Genomic DNA, 22,548 nt, shown 5'->3' on the forward strand with positions numbered 1-22,548 from the left:
TTTTCTGAAGCATTTCAAGTTTTCCATATTTTTTTTCAGACTTGTGTTTGACTGTTTCAGACTTATCTAAAAAAAACAGACTTTTTTTGTCTCAAAATATCTCATTTACATTAGTAAATTAGAACAACTTTTCCTACACACAAAGTGATGGAGGAAGTTAATGAAGGAACATTTCCACACATTTCAGATTTGCACCAATTGTTTGACTTACACACATTGTCATATAAAGACAATGGATGGTGAAAATGTGCACGCATCACATTCCTGAGACCAAGCATAAACACATTTTTAGAGCAATCAGTATGTGATCTGAGGTGGGAATGGAAAGAAAACACAATGGAATTTAATCCTATAAAACAAACCTCTTCACTAAAATAAAGGCTGATCATTTTCTTTTCTGATTTTTTTTAAATTATATTTTGTAATATGTTTTGTTGTAATGTTCCATGGTAAGAAGAAACCAAGCACAGGACTAAAAGGCTGGAGTCAGTCGAGTAGGAAGCAGGAAACCAAAAGACGAAAATACAATGAAACAGGCACAAAGGAAAACAAGACTGCGCCAGTGTTCAAAAGCAGCAGTGACATCAACAGAGGACCCGGCATGAGCAAATGTAAACTTGGGGGATTTATTTGGAGGGAGCTAACTACAAAACAAAGAGCAGGTGATGAGGAAACTAAAAACCAGGTTTGTGGGAGAAGAAGAGGGCAGGACATTACACTGAAAACTCAAGATGAACTTAAAAAAGCTAGACACAGAACACAAGGAAGGATACACCAAAACAGAACAAAATAACTCTTAGTCCACTATGCTTTTATTTAATTGTGCTTCCTACAAATAACTTCAGCCATGTATAATGTAGTCCTGGAGCCATCATGATAACTGGACTTAATGTTTGCACATGAATGTACAGTTAATTGATGACTATACTGCAGAAAGGAAGTGTCGGAATGTGCCTGATGGCGCTTTATATACCTCTAAATAAAACTGATTTAATTTTCTCCACCTTATTGAGCGTTGCAGTTCCACATTTTATAAACTTACAATTATTTACTACAGTTGTCTGTTGTCATGCATGCCTATTAAGCTGTGGTGCAAACAGTGTATTTAAATGAGTGAAAACCAGGCTCATATATGTGTGTACAATTTAACAATTGAGATCGATGAAAATGAAACAGACAGAATGCATATTTTACTGTTTTACTGATTCTATTGTCTTTTATTATCTAATGTTTTATTGGTTTTAGTTATTTTATGTTCAGCACTTTGTTCAGTGGTTGCTGTCATAAACTGCTTTTTTAAATAAAGTTGGCTTGGCTTAGCATAGCTTAAATAATTAAATTTAGCTTTTGTCTCTACATAAGATGTTTCTGCATAAAATGATGGGTTCTATGCATCTGGCCTCTGCAGTTACCCAGTCACAATTGTCTCTGGAAGAAAGACACTATTGTTTTTAGAGGAGCCTGAAACATAATGAAATATGGAAATGTGGCACTACAATGTTTGAAAAATCATTTAATCTCATTTTACAAAAGACTGCACTGATTTTTAAACTGAGTAGCAGAAGCTGTGAACATGAGAGCATTGCTGAAATTTGACTGCTTTCTCTTTCCAATTCATTGTCACCTCCACAATAGGGAAACTCACTTGCCTGCTTCTTGCCCCCCTCCACACTACCCCAAAAAAACAGGATGTAAGAATGGACTTCCTTTAATTTGAGCTAGCCTATTGGTTAAATTGCTTATGAGGAAGACCCCCCCAAAAAAACAAAAACACAAAAAACACACTAAGAAAACAAATAAGGGCTTTGACACAGGTAAATTGATGTGTACTAATTCAGCCTTTTGATTATGTCTAGACCAGAGTTGTGGAAAACAAATTCCACCACATGTAAACATGCACACAGATATGCTTCAGGGATCTTGGCTCAGTCATCTGAGTTTAATCAAAGAAGTCTCCAAGGTTAGGAGGAAACACCTTGGTTGAAAAATGGCCAAAATACAGATTCCCATCAACACAGTGAGAAGCCAATGACTGATTGTTTAGTTAAGAAGAGTTGTACATAACAAAAAGACACTTAATTCAACAGACATGTGCAAAGAGGGATAGAACTGCAGTTTTGTCTTAAAACTCTTTCAAGGCATTTATTCCCTTTTGTGTACAGGATATTTTAACTATGTTCTCTAATGCTGATGTCTCTGGTGTCCTTGTGGTTTTGAATTATGGTGAATGGAAACCTGTAATCTTGCTGGAAAATACAAAGGTGCCTACAAACATGGCTGCCCCCTGTGCTGGCGGGTGTCTGCAGACCAGCTCGGGTGACATAAAAACAAGACACACAGCGTCATCTCAAGTTGAAATTCATGCACATTTTTATTGAACAGTTATATAAAATACTTCTCATAGTTGCAAGTGCATGCCTCATTTGCCAACAGTTTTGAAGTTAAATTACAAAAAGCAAGGCTTCATGTCGTGTAGTGAATTACTTGGGCACTTAAAGCAGTTCTTAAAAAAGATCTAAGTCGTTTTTTTTTTCTTTTGTTTCATCTTAAAGTATTGAGCAGTATCAAACCTGTAACTGATATACAAAGCAGAGTTCCAAATAATAGTAATAGGAATCAAATTACACTTTCTGTGGCACATTTACAAAACAAAACAAAACAAAACTGATTCACCTGTTATATGACACAAACAGCTAATCATGCATTTTGGAGTTCCACATGTAACCACACACCTCACAAGATTTGCCAAACATGCTTAATTGGACTGTGTGCACTTACAAGCGCAGGTTAAAAATATGATTTCCTCATCCATCTTAGATAATTAAATGCTTCAATTACAAAAGGAGTTGAAGGCATAGAGCATCATGGTGCTATTTGAAAGTATGCAGGTATATGTTTCCAGTATATGTTCACTAAAGCGCAATATATCTCAAAACAGGCCTCCACAGCCAAAGGTATTCAGATTTTCTACTTCCTTTGTTTGATTTTTATAAAACATGCATAGGCAGACACTTTAAGTTTATTGTAATCTCTCTCTCTTTTTTTTTTTACACAATATAGCTTCTCTATTTTTACTTTGTTCGCAATACTTAAAAAGAGAAAAAATGAACACTCAGTTCCAGCAAGCCACAATAAATCTACCCCACCCACCCCACCCTCCCTTCCAAAAAATAAAAGGACAAAAATAAACATATTTGCAAATGATAGATAGGTAAGTGTAAATTCCAGTTATGAAACTCAAGAAAATAGGTATTCATTACCAAGTTATTTAGCCATTATACAGAAAAATCAGGTCAAAGCACACACCAAAAGAACCTGAGGTAAGCATAATATGTACAAAACCATAAAACGTTCCATTATTTGGCATTTTGACAACATTGCAACATTCTTTTTAAGACTGCCTAATTAATTTCTGAGCTATTTCATAAGAGTAGCAAAAAAAAAGAAAGAAGTTATCAATAAATAGTCCTTATTTAGTTTGTACACCCTTATATGTTAAAAACATTATCTCATGTTCTGTCCTTTTTAGTGCTGTATTTTTGTAAACGTACAATAGTTAGTAAGAAGTTACACAACTTTCCATTTTGGTGTAAATGAGCAAGGGTCTTCCAAGAAAAATTAAAACAAAATAAAAAAAAAAAAAAAAAAAAAAAGGAAACCAATGGCTTCTAGGGTCTCTCTTTCCTGTTTCTCTCTTTCTTACTGATAGACTGGTGTGGTATACAGTCGGCCATGTTTAAGGCCGGACCATTCGGAAAAGTGACCTGACAATAACTTAGCAGATTTGACTATGAAATAATATTATGAAGGCATTTCCAAAGACTAGCAAGTGAGATGTCCCCCAAGTTTCAGCCATAGTTGCCTCCCCCCTTTTACAATTTCACTCCTTCTTCACCCTTTGCCCCTTTTCTGTGGTAGCGGGCCGTGTTGAGGCTGGGGGCCAGGCAGCCCCGTCGGCCACGGTGGCGCCTGCTGTTGCCGGCCTTCACTGGATGTTGCTGCCACTGCTGGTGCTCCCTTTGGCGTCTGTGCCGTTGGTCTCTGAGGACAGAGCCTTGTTGAGAGAGTTGAGGCTGGCGTCGGAGGGCAGGGCGTCTCGCCTCGGCGGCATCCTCTCATTGATGCGGTCCAGACCCTTGGCTTCCTCGAAGCTAGTGATCTTGTGCTGGGGTGAGAAGCCTTTGATGGCTGTTGAAACGTGAGAAAAATGGGAAAGAAGGGGAGAAATGAGGGGTGATTTTAAAAAGAGAGGCCGTAAACAAATAAAATAATGGAGTCACACTTGCTCACATTCATCCACACATCATCAGATTTGGAAATTTTTTGGTTTGATTTCAGTTCATAGAAAAAGAAACTCGTCTTACTGAGATAGCATGAAGTCTGCATTGGAGCATGTGTTGGATAATCTAACAACAGTTCATTTTATTGTAATGTAAAGGCACCGTTTGTATGAATGATAACTTGAGTGATGCCGATCTGTAAAAACACAACTTTTAAGCAATAGGTCAATAGTTTGGAAAATACACACTTTCTGGGGTAGAGTTAAATGAGAAGATTAATAAAGTAAGTGTGACTAATGCTGGTTAGCTTAACATGCTAGGAGTGAAGGAAAAACTGTAAATAATACATTATAGTAAAAGTATAGTTATTTTGATAGGTGCTAGTAAAATAAATTTGACTTATTTTACATATTTGTTTAATACATACAGACAAAAAATATCAAAGGGTTTGGACCTCAGCAAGTTGGTGTTATTTACAAAAGCTATAATTAGTTTAGCCTTGTTAGCTCTAGCTATGGACAACTATCATCTACATAAAACTGCTAGAAACAGCTGGTGCAGATGTTGAAGGCTTTAAATCCTGGCATGGTTGACGTTTTGCTAACTTTGACTGGATGGAAGTAAATTACATTGCATATTGTAATCTAAAATTTAAATAATATGCGTGAGAATAGATTAAACCCTCTCGTGTAACTCTATCTGGGGAAGCAATACAGTGAATTTTCCAAAATGTTGAACTATTCTTTTAATTAAACATAAAAAGCTTGAATACCTCTCCAACCACTCATGTTTAAATGTTTTCTGAATAGACATTTATTTTACATCACTGATGATTTTAAATGATTATTTTCTGATGAAAATGTGCTCTGGGAGGTATAAAACTCATGTTTATGAAAGAACAACTCAAATGTAACACTTATCAGAGTTTCAAGAATGTAGTTGTAGTTGTAGGACAGACTAAAGGGTCAAATAATTCCTCTAAATCTTTAAACGGGGGCTGCTGGCATCAGGGTCGACAGGTTTTCACTGTAACACTCATCCATGGTTTAATCACTATCTGTATAAAGACCTCTACAACGCAGGAGCATCTAATGGCCTTGTTGTACTTCAATTTGGTCAAATCTTCAACATGTCTCTACATCAAAGCACATTTCAGAACACCTGAGGACCCCGAATGTCCAGATCACCCCATCACATCACAGCTTAAAACAACAAAAAAAAGGGAATGAGCAAAGAGAAAATAATAACAGAAGAAAAAGTAATAGAAAAAAGAGTAACTAGGGTGGAGTCCACTGAGACATTCACTTCCACAAAAAAAAAAAAAAAGAAAAAAAAAAAAGAACCACGTTGGGACTGAGCTCATGTACAGAGACACTACGAATACTTGGGGTGCTAACGACTTGTTTAGTCTGCTTGGAGCATGCAGCAAGTAAAATTTACTAGAAGATATGAGGGGTGGAAGTCATGATGAGATCTGAATGAAATAAAAACAGGATTACATTTAACTGAACTGAATATGGGAATGTCAAGGAAACCCAATCATTCCAATATCCAGCTTGGTTCAGGTTCACTTTACCTGAAAAACGGTTTAAATTTAGCTACTTCCACTTCTCATAAGGACTGAGGGTTTTGATGATAATAAATACTGTGATTATATAAAATATGACCCTTTACTGGAATGAGACGGTGGGTGGAAGTGAGGGTAAGGGAGAGTGGGGTGGGCATAGTTTTAGAGGACAAATTGTGGAGCGTAGAGAAGGGCATGATGGGTTGCACAGTTGTGTTGCTGCATAGCACAGGTCAGACACAGGTTATTAGCAGCTCAGAGGAACGAACACAACACAGCAGGGTCACAGAAGATCCACATGGAGAGAGAAGCAGAGAAGAGTCTTGACACTACAATGGACTGTCCTCTATAGGGCTAAAGAGGAAGTACCGGACAATTTTAACGTAAATAGCAGCTGGCGTACTACTATTTAGCTCGCAGTTGAGGTTGTTCTTGCGCCAAAGGCGATGATAAAACATTTTTTTATTTTTTTTAAAATAAGGTAGAATCCATTTTAGATTACTCCTGCGGAGGATTATTCATTCAAGTCAAATTTAGCTCTAAAGAAATTTGTTTATTAATACAACAGCAACAACAATGCACAACTGCTTCAGTTGTTTCAAAGGGGAGGAAACATAAGAAGCTTTCATAGCAAGACTTCACTGTATTGTGTGAGAGCAGCGCAAATAGTACACTATCCTTTAAAAATAAAAGAGAGAAGCAGCATTATCATTACAAATGTCACTTACTTTGCAATTTAATATTCTTTGTGGTGTTATTAACAAATTCTATCATGATGTAAAGGGATTTTTATAGAGGTAAATATTTTAAAATGATGTCTGTGGGACTTGTCATCTCTTAAAGGCCCCAAAACACCTTTTCTGAATTTAAACATCTTTGCTCTTGTGTTGCTTTAGTGGGGAGGGGTTTGTTTAGGTAAAATGGTAAAATTAAAAGCCAGGTTTTCCGGGGCTTTAAGGGCGAGTTTCTGGTATCTGGTGGAGGCTTACTACAGCTGCCAGAAGACCTGATGTAGTTTAACTTTCCACAGTGTGAGTGTGAATGTGCATTTCCTTAACTACAATCTCTATTTTTGCATGACAAAGTATATATAGAGATTCTATTTAAATGCAATGCAAGCAGTTTTAGCCATTGTAGATAAACTGATTTCATCACAGCTTGCTGTATGTACTATCACATGTATACACAGCACTGATATTCGTGTACTTGTGGAAGTAAAACTACATATTGCTATGAAAGAACGTGAGGATTTTGCTTTGCACTCACTCAGAATCACAGTTGCGGCCTCTGTGATCATGAAATCTGTGCTATGAAATGCATTCCCCTTTAAAACGAGCGGCCACAGGATATCCTGACTTACTTACTTCTTTTTTCTCTGTTAATACTACGCCACATTTTGTTAGCCCAAACACCCAAACACACTCTATTCAAGCACCAGCGAGATGGATGAAAACCCAGCGGAGCCCCCTGTCTATTGCCATGAAAAGCAACAGAAGAGGGCAGCCAGACCCATTTACCTTCGTCAGCCTCAATAGCTTCAATAGTAGCTGAAGAGAAGAAGAGGAGGGTTGCAAAATGAATGAGAAAAGTGAGCAGAGGAGTTCAATTTGTCCCAGGAACAAGTCAATGAGCAGCAAAGAAAGCCAATGCAGACAAAGGTTAACGTCATCTTCACATTTTGTGACGAAAGGACACATGGATGTTAGCAAAAGAGTGGAAAATGTGGAGGAAGGAGGAGAGGGATGAGCCTTAGCTTTGTGATATGTTCCAGATCTGTAAAGGGAATGAAACACATTTGTGGCAGCAAACCTCATGGAGAGGATTGCATCATTGAGGTACTCTGAAAAAGTCTAACAAGAGAGGGGATGTAGTGATTGAAAAGAATGGATGCTGACAATCATAGCAAATACGATACAGAAAAAAGCTGGACAAACAGTTTGTTTCTGGTAAGTAAGAACATCAAAAGAGCAGAGCTGGAAATAAAACGAATGGAAAACAGATAAGATTTAAGTGGGATTGTGGTTATTATGGTTGCTGCTTATTTGAGACTATGGCACCGTACTGTAAAAACATGGAGCTGTATCGTGTGACATGACAGAGCAACTGGTTAAGCATCTTTTGATATAAAAATATCAAAAGCATTGCTTACTATAACTGAGTATGAGGGAAAAAAAACCTTTCTGCCACTTACCAATTAACAACAGTCATCTTGGAGATTACAAATTTACACAGAGTATAAAATCAGCGTCACAGAAAAACAGGGGAGAGACAGGAGGCAACAGATTCACAGTACAGAAGTGGATGGAACACATGTCCATGAAGATGATTAGAAACCACACACACACACACACACACAGAAAAAAGAAAGCAAATCAGCAACATACAAAAAGAGCACAGATGATAGGGTCAACATCGCAGTAGAAGCACACTGGTGTCTGCCTAAATGAGGGGAGCAATGTGATTCTACTAATGTTGCAACAGGAATCTCCGAACATCACTCTACCTTCACTCGGGTTCTCTTTAATGTCAGCTGCTTTCAAATATATTTAAAAAAAGAAAGTCTCGGCATCATACCATTTTTTACAAATGGTAATCTTTACGACTGCTTCTGTCTTTCTTCAGGTGCCTAAGTGGTTGACCAGAAAAAAAAAACCCTCACAGATGGATGCTAAGTTAAGCTGCTGTAAAAGAATGTAAAACTACGCTTGTTTTTCTAGATGAAAGAGGTCAAGCTTCTACAGAGATGAATATCTCATCCTGCATGACTCAGCTTAGCATAAGTGTCAGCTTTGCTCACTTTTTTCTCCAAAGAGAGCAGCCAGTCTTGTTCTCATGGCCTTTCTGTAGGTGTTATCAGTCTGATGGCTAATTGAGCCAGTAGGTATGTACTGGACCCACAGGTTTATATTGTGACTGTTTGTGTTTATGCATCGGTAGAAAACCCACAACCCAGTTTGCAGTAACCTAATGACATAACTCCAGCTAACCTGCACTGGAATAAGCAGGTACAGATAACTGATGGACGGATAATCTATAGAACCGTCTTTATCAGATGACTATCTCATAACAGTAAAATGTAATACCCTTGATTGCCAGTAGGGGCTGGCTCTACATATCAGCCTCAAAAATCACCCCTGAGCTCAGGGTTTCCCCAACATTTCAACTTTTAATCCACCCTATTACAGTGGCAGATGCTGGCTGAAGTATACAAACATCAGCTAATAAGTTAATTTAAAAAAGTCTGAAATAATATCACCGCCCAAACATTAATAAAACTATGTTTATCCATTAATAGCTGTTGATTTTGTCTCTCGTAATAATGAAGGGAAGGGTATACTCCTCCTAATGCTGTCTTCATTACTCTGTGAAGTAGTTCAGGATGAGTTCTCTAGCGATCTGAATGAGCTAGCAGGCAGCATGTACCAGTGGGCAGAACGGGAACTGATAACCCCTACAAAATGCTATGACAGAAGCAAGACTGGGTGAAGAAAAACACATACCAAAACTTAAAATGCCATTTTGGATGAGTTCAAGGTTTTGCACATTTTCCTGTTAACTAGCATCATGTTGTTTGACTTAAGCAAACAGCACAATTTTATAAATCTAATGTCCAAACTTAAGTGGCAACCTGACTGAAACTATGCACAATGTCAAATGACAGCATGCTCTGTGACAACCTAGTATCATACTCAGGAAAATGCTAGCTGATGTGGCGTGAGAACCTGTGAGAAGAGAGGCAAGTGGTCTGGATTTCTGCTTTATTTCGGGAATGACAAGGCAGACAGCAGCTATCCCCTCCTTTCACTCACAGTTGTTTGTGTCAATTCCAATTCACTGCCTGAGCTACATCTAACCTGACAGAACACTGCTGAGATTCACAACTCGCTCTCTAAATCTGGCCAATGAAGTTGTCAGAAGTCCGACTCAATTTGAAGCACTCCTAAAGGTGATTCCAGAAAGCCTTTTCAGCTTCCGAGCTGCAACAGCTTGTCAGACTCGCTGAGGGAGAGTTTGGAACTGAGAGGGTGAACTGAACTCTAAATTTGTCTCACAAAAACAAAAAAGATAATACAACAAAATACTTGCACAAACCGATTATACCTGCAGTTTCTAGGGAGAAAGGAGAAAGAAAAAGACATAAGTAATATTTGAGATAAAACCAGTGGAAAACAGAAAACAGGCCTGGAAGACTGGGTATTAATGCCAGATGTTAAGAGAGGACACAGTGAAGAAGACAAAGGTTGGAAGAATATCTACTTGACATTGTTGGGGAAGCTTGTATTTATCCAGAAACACAAAAATAGATTAAAATTGAAAGAAAGCCACATAGAGCAGCTAGTTTTGCTTAGTTGGATTAAACTAAATACAGGGGCATAACTGTGGGATAAAGTCAAGGTGTGTATAAAAACCTCTCCATACACTGAGTTAGACCTTTGTTCAGAGTTCTGCTTTGTGAGGGGGATATGTGTGTGGGAATCCATCTTTGGGGGCTGTGGATGGGGGGCCTTGTGAGTCTTTGTGACAGTCTTACCATTCTGCAGCTTTTCCTTGCCACCGGACAGAACTCCGCTTGGTAGCATGCCAGTGGGGGTTAGTCCCTTCAGCGTCAGCACACTCTCACTTTCCTCTCTGAAGCAGACACACATCAACATGTACTCAGTTCCTTAGGTAGCACTTCCTTTTTGTTCTTTTCTTGTTCAAAAACATTCAGAAATAAAAAGGACATGTGCAGAAATCTGGCATTTAAACAGACAATTGGGTTAAATGATTTCAGATTTGAGTATAGAGTAATAAGCTGCTTGTTTATTGGTTCTGGTATTACTACTAAATATTTCCTTTTTAATATGATTATTGTTATATAGATGTCAACTTGCACAATTTTTCATAAGGTTAAACATTCTTCTATCTTATTACCACACAGAGACCCCATTCTTAATAACAACAACAAAGTCCTAACACAAGGAGTTAACTACATAAAACAATTATATATAGATTATTTAAAAACACTTATTTTCCCCTGAAAGTTTGCATATAGGTGCATCAATACATTTAACCTTAAATGTTCGGAGCATCGTCAGTGAATGAGAGGTTTAGTTTTAGAGCCTGAGTAGCGGCAGATCAGGTAACTAAGAAGCTGCCTTTCACTATGTCGGCAGAGTAAAGGCTCATTTATGCTTAAAATAAATACTCCTACACATATGAGACTTCTGTCTGACCTCTGCATTCATGTCATGCATATTTTGATATATCTGCAGAGCTTGCAGATGCGCCAACAGGGCAAACAGAGCAGTACCGTTGGAAATTGTAGGGGCAGTGTTGAGCAGCATAACTCGTGTGCAACCAGCAAAAGTAGCAAAGAAGAAGCTGCAACGTATTTAATGGCTGCACAGATCACCGCCGTTTACTATTTTAATATTCCTTTCTGAAAATGTACATGATCTTTACCCCCGACATCATCTCTGCACTGCCCTCTGGTGAATGTGCTGCCTAACAACTATGCCAGCATAAAGCATGCATGGGAGTATATGCAAAGTGAAGTTTGAGAGTGTTTGACACAAACTTACCAATATATGTATGCAAAGGGAGAATTATTATTATTGTTATTATTTTTTTGCTTGACCTTTTATATCTATCTATCTATCTATCTATCTATCTATCTATCTATCTATCTATATATATATATATATATATATATATAAATATATATCAGGAAAAACCTATTTTAGCTGGTCAGGCAGTGAACTGGACAGCTATACGGCTACATACATGCTGCAGCAAAAGTTTGACTCCCAATCACATTATCTAGGTGTGTTAGTTGGACTTTCAATAATTCATTTTTGAACAAAAGATTTTTTTTTTAATGTCATGTAAGCAAATAAGTTCATTCTTTGTTAGTTTATCACCACCAGCAAGAAGTTATTACACAAAGTAATTCCATATTTTGTTAATGAAAACATACTGATTAGAGTACCAGTTAATGTTAATACTATAGTACTAGAGAAAATAGAGATTTTCCATATGCAGATACCTGAGCACAGAGAATACCCTGGCCATCTTTCCAATGGCACGAATCTTGTTGCGGATGACTTCCTTACGGGCAGAAGCTGTGGCACCTGAGGGAGTCAAAGGTCAGAAAAATAGTCAGAAAATAAGTGATTCATCCATGCTAAATCAAATCATGCGGAAATGCAGATCACTATCTCTGTGCTTGTTTCATATCTGAATCCCTTTCTAAATCACTCAGATGCTGTCAAATTTAGTGGCTAAGACAGCAAGTTTGTTGGACTATTAGTTTTAACCCAAAGTGCACAATACAAACAAAATGTTATTATTAAAGTCTCAAGTTCAGTTTACACAAAAAGTTTTAATCCATAATCACATCTGAGAATTTCCCAGCATTCGGTGAATTCATGCTGCTTATATGTTTTATGCCAGTTGTAGCAATGGGCTTTGGTGCCTTTTACTCCCTCGCCCTGTATTCCCCAGATAGTACTCAAACATTTTACAACGTGTTAATGTACATGATCTGTGAATGGTCTGGTCCTTGTCCAAACGTGTCTGTTCAGCATGATTTCATGCTCTGAGAATTTTCCTGTTCTGTGCTTTGCTTGTGTAGACTTTAACATGACTTTTCCTGGAGTGAAAAACATTTTTTTTTTTTTCCCCTATTAAAAAAAATTAAAATTCCCCTGCTCTTGTTGAATTTGCTGCTTCTCCACAGGACTCTAGTGTCTTTCCTAATATTTTATACAGGCAAAGAACAGATTAATTTGGCTTATGAGAATCACTGTTTTGCCTTTTAAACCTTGTCAAAAGCAGAGCAGGTACAAATCATTTTCCAAGAAAAAGTTGCGGAAAGTTTAGTAAAAAAAAGAATAAAAAAGAAAGAAAAATCTGATATCTGTGGATTTTCATTTAGCTCAAAATTTTTTAACAGACAAAGGAAATTATTTTCTGTGTTCACAGACCAACTTTATTGTATTTAGAAAATATAAACACATCTTGAATTTGATAACAGAAATACACTCAAATAAAAAGTTGGAATAAAGGCATATTTTCCCTTGTGTTAACCCCTCTAACCCTTATAGCACTTCTATTGAAAATGACAAAAGAACAACCATATGAGATGAGGTGATATACAGCTTTCTTCTTTTGTAATAACAGATTTAGGTTAGATTTCTGGATGTAGTGGCAGACTGTGCTAAATTCAAATGGTTTTCCAAGGTACTCCTGAGTTCACGTGCCTATATTAATCTTGGAGGCAATTTGATTTCTCATGTAGGGCTGCCTAAAAGCTCAAAGGTTCATGTCCGTTCAACAGTTGAATTATTTCCTCCAGACTCCTATTTTTTTTTTTTTTTTATCATAATGTGGACTGTAAGATGTTGAAGACATTTGCAATTGTTCATTAAGAAATATCTTTTAATTAACTTTGGGGGATGCTCCTTTTATATCTAATCCTGACACCCTCACCAATCACCAGTTAAGGCTGTTTCATACTCCCCAGGAAGTGAGAACTTTTTCTTGTTCTCGAGAGAACAAAATGATAATTGGTCGAACATTTGAAGTGAGCGTGGTTAAAGTGGAACAACGTGAAGTGGAAAGTTGTCACTTCTGCAGTTCCGATGATGTGCAGTTGAACGGACAGCTTTAATTAACAGCTGATCGGACACCGCTGCGTGCACAACCCCACCCCATCGTAGACAAAGATCGGATCAAAACAAATTTTTTTTCTGGTTCTTGCAGCCTTGAGAACAAGAACAAAGTTCTCGCTTCTCGCGGAGTATGTAACAAGCTTTAATCTGCTGACTGGAGAATCTTCCAAGTTGCAAAGCTGCAAACTGTTCTTTCTGTGTGTCTCTTCCAACTTTTTCTTTTTTAATGACTAAGTTTGTCAGTGAAGACAATGAAAAGAATTGCCTTTATGTTAAGGTTTAAAACCACAAACAAATAACAGAATTAGATTCAAATTTTTGTTGCATTTAAACTCTTCTAGAAAGGGGTTTTGTCACTTTAACCCTACTGACACATCTTCCAATTAGATTAAGAGCAACAGAAACATTCAATAGAAGCGTTAAAAGTGCGTTGAACAGTGATGTTAGTTTACAGGCAGACAGCAAGCAGCAAAAGTCTAGCAACTGCTGTACACACCAGTATAGCTAATGTTTGTACCTTTTTTGGGGGCATATATTAGCTGTCCTTCTCAAGAAACACCCCCAGAAGAGAGGACAAGAGAAAGGATAGAGAGATCAGTGGATGGGCTGTAGAATGAAAGATGATGTGGAGGAGAGAAATAAGAGGCAAGAAAGCACAAGTGTAAAGGAAAGCGATGCCTTGAGCACAAAACTCTGGAAAACATAAAAAAAAAAGTAGAAATCAGATGAGTAAATCATGGGAGTGACAACATTACAGCATGAAACAGAGAGAGAGAAAGACAGGAAAGGAAGATGTCAAAAAGAAGATGTGAAAATGTAGTGAGGCTGGAAAGATCAATGTAACAGCAACTGGAAACCATGGAAACAACAGCAGGCAAAGAGCAGGGCAGCAAAAAAAGATTATCAGAGATTACAAGGGCACTGGAAGGGAGATCATGAGTGCAAAAGAAAAATGATAATTCAAATGTCAAGAGTGAAAACCGACAGAAAATAGAGTGGAGATAGCTGCAAAACGAAAGAAAATGAGCTCATGAGGAGACACAAAGCCAGCACAAGGAATGAGAATATGTAGAATTAAATCAGAATCAACTAAAATGACTAAAGAAGTGACTTGATGAAACATGAAGAGATCTTAAAGGACTGCTAATAATTTGAGGTATGCTGTAATTTATGAGCTGTGCCGATGTCCAACAATATAAGTGAATCTTGTTCTTAAAATCTAAAAATAAATATTAAAAACTGTGTAACTTGAAATAATCTGAACCTTAAAGCAAATACAACATGTAATTTTTATTGGAAAAGATCTTATTTACAGCTCAAGCACAGCAGTGGAAATTTATATTACTTCATATCTGTTTCCCCTGATTGTTCAATGATGGAACATTTAAATTTAAATGTCAAGAAGTTTTGAAAACGTGGTTTAGATCTACCAACATACTAATGCCCCACCCATGTGTGAGAGTCAAACTATGCGAGGACGAGGGGAAGAAGTGGTGAGAGCACTTCCTGTTTGGCAATCAGAGCTGGGGCAGTCAGAGGAAAACTGGTTATCTCAATACAGATAACCCGAGATCATCAAACCTGCTCCTGTTATATGCGTGACAGAAAGCATGAAAGTCTAACTAGATATAGTGTTATATAAAGAGTATCGGATAGTTTTTAAGCTTCTAGTTTTCCACAGGCAGAAATATGCAGACTGTGTATAACTGCTGAATGTTAATACAGCAATAATCTGTAATATTCTAAAGTGAACTGATTGTTCTGACAACTTAAAAAATAAGAATGTATGTACCAGATTTTAAAGTAACAAGTGGAAAGAGGTCTCCCTCTAGTGGAGCTACAAACTACAGTGAAAGCTGCTAACTGCATTTCTTACCATCCAGCTCTTCATCAGTTGTTAGCTCATCATTGGAACAAATACTCAACACGTTCACAAGCATCTCAGTCACTGTAAAGAGCAGAAAAACAGATTTCACCACAACATATTTATTTTTAACATACAGCTGTGTTGTAATATTGATATCAGCGTATCTGATATCACAACATCTTTTGTTTGTATCTCGATATGCAGTATATATGATGTTTTGAAATCTCTCTTTAAAACACAGTAAATGTTGAATTCAACAATATCATGCATACGAAGACACCAGTAGGATTTAAGTAAACTATTCACATGGTGACATGTAATTACGTCAAGCCACGTCTGTACATGTCCCACCAGCAGACAGACAGTACACGTGGGAAATTGTCATGTCAAACACCTGTAAAACAGACAAAAATATCTGGTTTAAGATCAGCAAGTGGAGGAGGAGAAGCAGGTGGAGGAGTTTCCTGCTCCGGTGTACTAAGAACCTCATGTCCATCGGGAAACAATCAGCCACCTTGTCATTGTCGTCTTTTCTGAGGCGAACTACTGCCTAAAATGGACATTTCACATTTAGATTCAATCTCTTAATGCTTGTAAACTAGCTTGCTAGTTTCTAGCTTGCGCTTTTCTGGGTGGGCGGGGCAGTAAGCTGTCTGTCTGCTGTGAGTGAGAGAAACTAAACCATGAAGAAAATCCCATGTAGACGGTTCAAAATGCAGCTATGACAGTTTGTACTCGATGTTCCAGATATAGCCATTTTATATATTGTACGTAAAACTTCTCGGGATACAATGAGTATATTTGATATATCGTCCAGTCCTATATCAGCGTGAATATGGCCTGGTGAAAATGTCTGAGCAAAGTGACCAATGTCAGACACTCCAGTTTCCCTGATTACCTCCTCAGTATGCGCCTAGTTAATCTGTAAAATGACTCACTGCATTGTTGAGAAAGGAGTTATTCATAAGGGTCACGCCAACTGGATCTGGTGCAATGAGCTCATGAGCCATAGTTATGTGTGATTAATTTACACAGATGTGTCACAGCTGCACTTGTACAACTTGTACAATCTTCAGGACACAAAGACCTCTGCAATGCTTTCCTTACTTTTTAGTGACTGCTCCATACCCATGATTTACTATTTGACATTTGAAAAGAGACCTGACAATTAGACTATTGTAAATCATTAGATTTCTGCCTCAAACAAGCATCTGTAGCTTGTGTGCAGAAGGTTCAAAATTGCTATAGTCCTGTTTCTGACAAAGACAGAGCACGTAGAGCCACTATTGCAGTGGAGGCCTCACTTCACTGGCTGTCAGAAGAATTATAGACTCAACACAAAGTTTGGGTAGCTCAAGTTGAAGCCTCCGAGTCCATTTCTGAATTGCTGTGAAAAACAACTAAATCAATATTCACTGCTTAGTACGTGTTCTGAAACACGAAGAGGGTTGAAGCTTTTGCTGCGTTGAGGTTGAGCTGAAGTCTTACATATCATAAAATCAAAAAACAGCAAAAAAAAAAACAAACAAACAAACAAACAAACATTTGGTCTTTATCGGGCTGTCAGATTAACTGCAACACATTATACATTATACTACAACATGAAAAAATGGAGAAGAGGTGTGTAAAATACTATTTTCTAAGAAGTATGAAGGGAAGTAGCCAGGATCTGTTAATCAAAATACACTCAACTAACTAACCATCATTAGCATAAGCACCTCTATTAAAGCAGAAATTTAGCAGTTTGTTGGTGTTTTTCAGGGGTAGACAGGTTCAGTCCTACAGAGCCGCAGTCCTGTATGTTTTAGAGGTCTCCCTGTTTCATCACACCTGATTCAAATGAATGAATCACTTGATAATGTGTTGGATCTATTTAATTTGAATCAGGTGTGTCAGAGCAGGGAAAACATCTGAAAGCTGCAGGATTCTCTACGACCGAACTTGCCTTCCCCTGGTCTATAGCATAGAGCTGAGTTTACGTAATGCCAGAAAGATGGAAAAGCATCGGCAATGATCAGCAACTGCTGCTACCCATCAGTTTGGATGGGTTACAAGGTTGTTTCAAAAGAAGAGAGCATGGCAGCGTGGCTTAGATTAGTAAAATTGGATCTGTACAAACCATAAAACGTCTGAAACAATGTTGTTTGTATACATAAGACCAAAGTAGATGTGATTCGTCATAACCACGTTTGGTGAAAGCTACACAAAACATATCAGGAGTAACTCCTCATACTAACTCTCAAGCACAGTGGTGGTTTGAGGTTTGTCCAAACCTTAAAAGTCACTAATCTTAAAAACTGAAGAGATTAATAACTGTATACTTTATTTCCTTTTTACTAACTGCATGTAGTCGAACTGCAGTCGCATTTCTGGCTCATAAATCATGAATAGTTATTAATGAATTCATCAAATATTAATAGCACAGCATCAAATGTCTGCAAAACATTTCTTAAGGCCCTTGTCAGTACCAAGAAACAAGAGAACATTGGATTTAACTGCCTGTGATTAATATTTTCTCATATTGTTAACAGAGTCGTATCTAAACTCTCACCCTTCTCGCCGACGAAAGGCAGAGACCAGGTGAAAACGTCCATGAAGTTGGGCAACCAGTAAGGGTGAGGTGAGCAGTTGAACTGTCGGATGTTCATCACGTTGTTCTCGTACTTCAGCACTGCCGCTGTGAACAGACAGAAGGTAGATCACATTAGCACCCATGATTGCATGTCTGAGGAGATTTACCATAAATCAGTAAGGATGAAGAAGAAACAAAACATTTAAATATTATTACAGAATATCAGTCTTAAGGTGTCATGTTCAGATTACATAGGTGTTTTTGTTGTTTACTTTTATAGTTAATGATTTATTAGGTGCAGGTGTTGTATTGAGGTGTGATTTAACAACACGATTTCAAGAGAGCTTCAGTTGGCTAAAAAACTGTTGTGAAATTAGAAAAAAAAACAGCCAAACTGATCATTTACTCCAAGACTAGACTGGATACAGCTCAAGATCTTGTCAGTCAACCTTCAGTGGCAACAATAAAAAAAGATGGTTGAGTACAAAACTACCTGCAGATCCACTCAGAGGCAGATCTTATGCAGTCTCTTACTATCACAGTAGGACTAATTGAAACACATAATTACAACCTGAGTTGTGAAAATGAAGATTGGAAAACTGCACAAGATTTATAATGAAAATCAATCCCCCCATTTTCTCTCCTGTGGATCATTTCCTCTGCGTATTGATTACCACCCCCCGAGTTAGTGAAACATGCCTGTCATTTGGAAGGATTGAATACATGAATTAAATCAAAGAAGCACATGGCTTAACGTTTCGGCTCTATGAGACTGAGTTCTTTTAATTTACGCAACAGAAAAGCAAATCCTGGTAAAGGTGGAAGACGAGTATTGATGTGCAATAACTGCACAAGTACTGAACACAGCAATGACCTAAAATATCATCTTAGTTTCCAAGCAATTTGACATGCACTCTAACCCATTAAGTACAGCTGCCTACTCATTTTCCCCTTTATTATAAAATTATATTACTAAATTGTATCAAACTCTAACTTTAGAAAGAATTCATATAAGTGATGGGGCTTAAATGCTAGGAAATTTCACTGTTTTTAGACATTTTTAAAATCTCATTAAAAGACAAAACAAACATTTTAATTTCTGAGGCTTCAGATTTACTCCTCAGACGTCATTCTGGCTATGAAAGCAAGTCAGTTTCCTCCTTTATTAACGTTTGTGAATCTATTTCTGGAAACCAATATTACTTCCATGTTTGGAAGGATGCACAAAATTCCACACACGGTAGTTTTGAATTATTTAAACAGATCTATTAATCATGTAACAGGAATGACTCCTGTGGTTGTGGTTAGGCTGGTGTTTACAGTGAGGGTGTGTCAAAGGGAAACAGAATGAAACCCCCCCAACTAATAAGCTTTGCTTTAAATTCAAGCCTATTTGACAGCAGCTGATTTTCCAGAGACACTACACCATTGCAGCGACAGGTGTCCATGCTTACGTTATGAATATGTCATGTTAGTGCATTTTTTCAGCGAAAAAAATACAAGATGATAATCAGATGTATCAGATAAAAACCTCCTCCTGACCGTGACATGCTTCATGTGACCTCCTCACCTTTGATTGGGGCACAGTGCGAACGTTGGTGTAGAGGCAAACATGAGAGCTGCCAAACATAAATATCCATGCTGGAAATAGAAGCTTCGGCTTCTCTAACACACAAGGCCAGTCTGGAGAAAGTGGACACCGTGGCTGGGTCACCATGGGGGACTTTCCTGCCTCAGCCTCAGTGACAGCAAGCCATCTAACCTGAATTCCAAGCAGCTATGAGCTCAGGTGTTATGCAAATTGGGTCAGACTGTGCTGAGATTTGCCTCAGTGTATAAATGCCCAAGTGTTTTAGCAAAATTAGTTAAAAACTGTAATGCAATTACTATGCAAAGTTCCTAAGTTCTGGATTCCCCTGCTGTCACCCCACACAACCTCAAACGTTTAGTTTTAAATGGAACCATCCATATACTTCTAGAATTAATGTGGCATGATTATCACTATCAGCAAAACCCAGCATTACTTGATACACTTCACTCAGATGGAGCTGTGGGTGTTTATCCATGTGCGTTGGCGTGCATGAAAGCAATCGCACACGTGGGCAGCCATTGCATAAACATCACACACTGCATAAACATCGTTGAGGCACTTGATTGAATGCAGCCATGGAAGCCCAGAGGGAAAAAAGGCAGAGCGGGGGAGAAGGTCAGCTCCCCTGCTGTCGCTCCTTCAAATCAGATTCCTTTTAAAGGAACAGAGACACCCGACAACCTCCCTGGTGCAAAACAAATACATTCGCTGTGCTCTGGCTGCGAGCAGTTCAAGGCCCACTTTTCTTTTAGAATACTCCACTGAACATGCAGATGAGGGTGACATGATTAGAGCTTTGCTTCTCTGTTAATACAACAAAAGTACAACTATTTACAAAGTTATTTATCATCTAAGGATGTGGGTTGTGTTGAATCCATCTCCTACGTGACAGCCACTAGAGGGCTCTGCTGCACTGGTGGTGGTTAACATGGCAGCTCAGGCCAAACTTGCTGCAATGCTAACAAAGATATTGCAAGGCGACACCCGATCATTAATATTTCATAAGGGAGGGCCTCCAGCTGGTTTCCCCGGTAACAAGGACTATTAAATCTGCTTTGAGACCACGGGGAGATTCCCACTGTCTTTCCCCAACACTTAATGCTGACTGCAGAGCTGTCGCTAATGCCTCCGGTACAAAGTTCCACTTGGTTAGTATTCTAAGCCAGACCTTCTTGCTTCATTACATTCAGTACTCTACTTCTACATGAAGGCAGATGTGTAGATGGCAGGAACTTAATGCTCCCCATGTTCAGTTAAACTATTTATTTTCAGGTGACAAATTAATGAGGACACTTACTCACTGGAAACTGTTTCATCTTCCATTTATACTGTAGTCAAACACAGTTGAGCCTTGATGCCATATCTTATTAAAAATGACCTGACAAACTACCAAACAGCTTGATACTACCAAACTGAGCTGTTGCAGTAGAAAGTGCAGTAGCCTGTATATAGTAAAGAATGGGTGGCTACATGGTAGTGTATTGGTTAGCAAATCTTGATTTCTGCAGTTCAGAAACATGCATAGTGACGTTAAATTTAGTGTGAGCATCCCTCTGATAGACTGGTGACCTGCATAGCGTAAATTATGGCAGCTGGGATAGGCTCCACCTCCCACCATGCTGAGTTAGATGATGGTTCAAGAATGCAATGCAGCTTGAAATAATTTGAATTAATTAAAAGAATTTGAATCTACAGAAGAAGTTGCTATCGGTTCATAACTGATAATATAATGTACTGTGTAAAAGCCTTTAGTCAATCCCGAGTTGCTTTTCCTTTTTTTACTTCAATAGAGCTAGACTTTCTCGTAATAATTTAAAGTGTTCTTTAGCTGTAGTTCTCCAAACTTTTCTCCAGCAGTTTTTCTTAAGACATTTGCTTGTTTTTAACTCAATATAAACCCAGCTCCATTTAAAGGAAAAGGTTCTTTGTGTTACCCGAAAGTGGTAGGCTAAAAAGAAACTATTAGTAAATAAACAGCTTCTGAAAGCGATGGCTTAAAGAAACAGGAAAACACAGGATTTAAAAGATGCATCTGACCCCTCAGCTGATCCATCTACTGTTTCCCGAAGCCTCATTAGAAATGGTCTCCATGGAAAGGTGGCTGTTAAGAAGCCAATTTTAAGGAAGAGAAATAGGGGAGAAAAGACAGAGGTATGCCAAATGACACAAGAGCTAGACTGAAAATCAGAGGAAACTCTTATGAAGTGATGAATCCTCCCCAAATCCTGGAGCTTAACATTACTGAAGCAGTGTGAGATCATCTGAAAGAAATTACAAGAAAGCCTGCCTAAGAGGGTTCAAGCTAAATGTGGTCATTCTTAATATCAACTTTAAAGCTTGTTAAAAAGGTTCAAACTCTTCTTTTGCTTTTGCATTTTCATTAATGTTAGCAGATGTCTCAATAAATCACTGCACATATTGCTAATTTTCCCGCCAATATATAAAGAAAAGATGAGTTTTTTTTAAAAGACTTTTGCATAAAAATGTATAATAATAATAATAATATGCAAACTTCTGGTTGGTATTAAACAAATTGAGCCTGTCCTGCATTACATTATGTTGTGCATTTTTCTAGTTTGACATGACATGAGAAGTTTTGTAGCAGAACCATGTTTACAGAAAAACAAAGGGAAGCCCACTAATGGCCAGGAATGATAACAGATGGATGAGCATCTGCCAGCAAGGATACTCTTCTCTCTGGCACGAGTGACGAGGAGGGAGAAATGAATTCCCTGTTGCGCTGGCATTGTCACTGCTCTAGCTTCCATCTTGCTATGTATTCCAGTAGCAAGGTCTGGAGCCAATCATCCCATTACACTTCAGCATAGGGAGGAAATGGAGTATAGTGATATCTGTCAAGGCTCGATCAGCTAGAGTGATCTACTCATCTTTGAGAGGATCTTCATTTTAATTCATTCAACTTTCCACTCCATCACTTGATCCCTGTTTCTACCTCATCACTAAACAAAACCACAGGAGAGGAACTTGAGAGGAAGCAACACAACAATCCTTCACC

General features: G+C 38.1%; 1 protein-coding gene across 3 annotated transcripts in view; it reads right to left on the reverse strand.

The window, feature by feature from the left end:
* Nucleotides 1–2,347: 2,347 nt before the first annotated feature.
* The window catches only part of LOC121639677 (serine/threonine-protein phosphatase 2B catalytic subunit alpha isoform), a 70,251-nt gene continuing 50,050 nt past the window's right edge, over nucleotides 2,348–22,548 (reverse strand). Inside the window, exons 9-15 of one of the 3 annotated variants that reach the window (XM_041985068.1) lie at nucleotides 17,921–18,046; nucleotides 15,379–15,450; nucleotides 11,876–11,960; nucleotides 10,379–10,476; nucleotides 9,949–9,957; nucleotides 7,365–7,394; nucleotides 2,348–4,188 (exon numbers count right to left, since the gene is read on the reverse strand). In XM_041985068.1, the coding sequence (XP_041841002.1) occupies nucleotides 3,986–4,188; nucleotides 7,365–7,394; nucleotides 9,949–9,957; nucleotides 10,379–10,476; nucleotides 11,876–11,960; nucleotides 15,379–15,450; nucleotides 17,921–18,046 (623 nt within the window). In that variant the 3' untranslated portion in view covers nucleotides 2,348–3,985. The remainder of the gene's footprint in view (nucleotides 4,189–7,364; nucleotides 7,395–9,948; nucleotides 9,958–10,378; nucleotides 10,477–11,875; nucleotides 11,961–15,378; nucleotides 15,451–17,920; nucleotides 18,047–22,548) is intronic. The other 2 variants (XM_041985069.1, XM_041985070.1) reach the window with 2 other exon arrangements.

Source organism: Melanotaenia boesemani, chromosome 5, assembly GCF_017639745.1.
Source record: "Melanotaenia boesemani isolate fMelBoe1 chromosome 5, fMelBoe1.pri, whole genome shotgun sequence".
NCBI lineage: Eukaryota > Metazoa > Chordata > Actinopteri > Atheriniformes > Melanotaeniidae > Melanotaenia > Melanotaenia boesemani.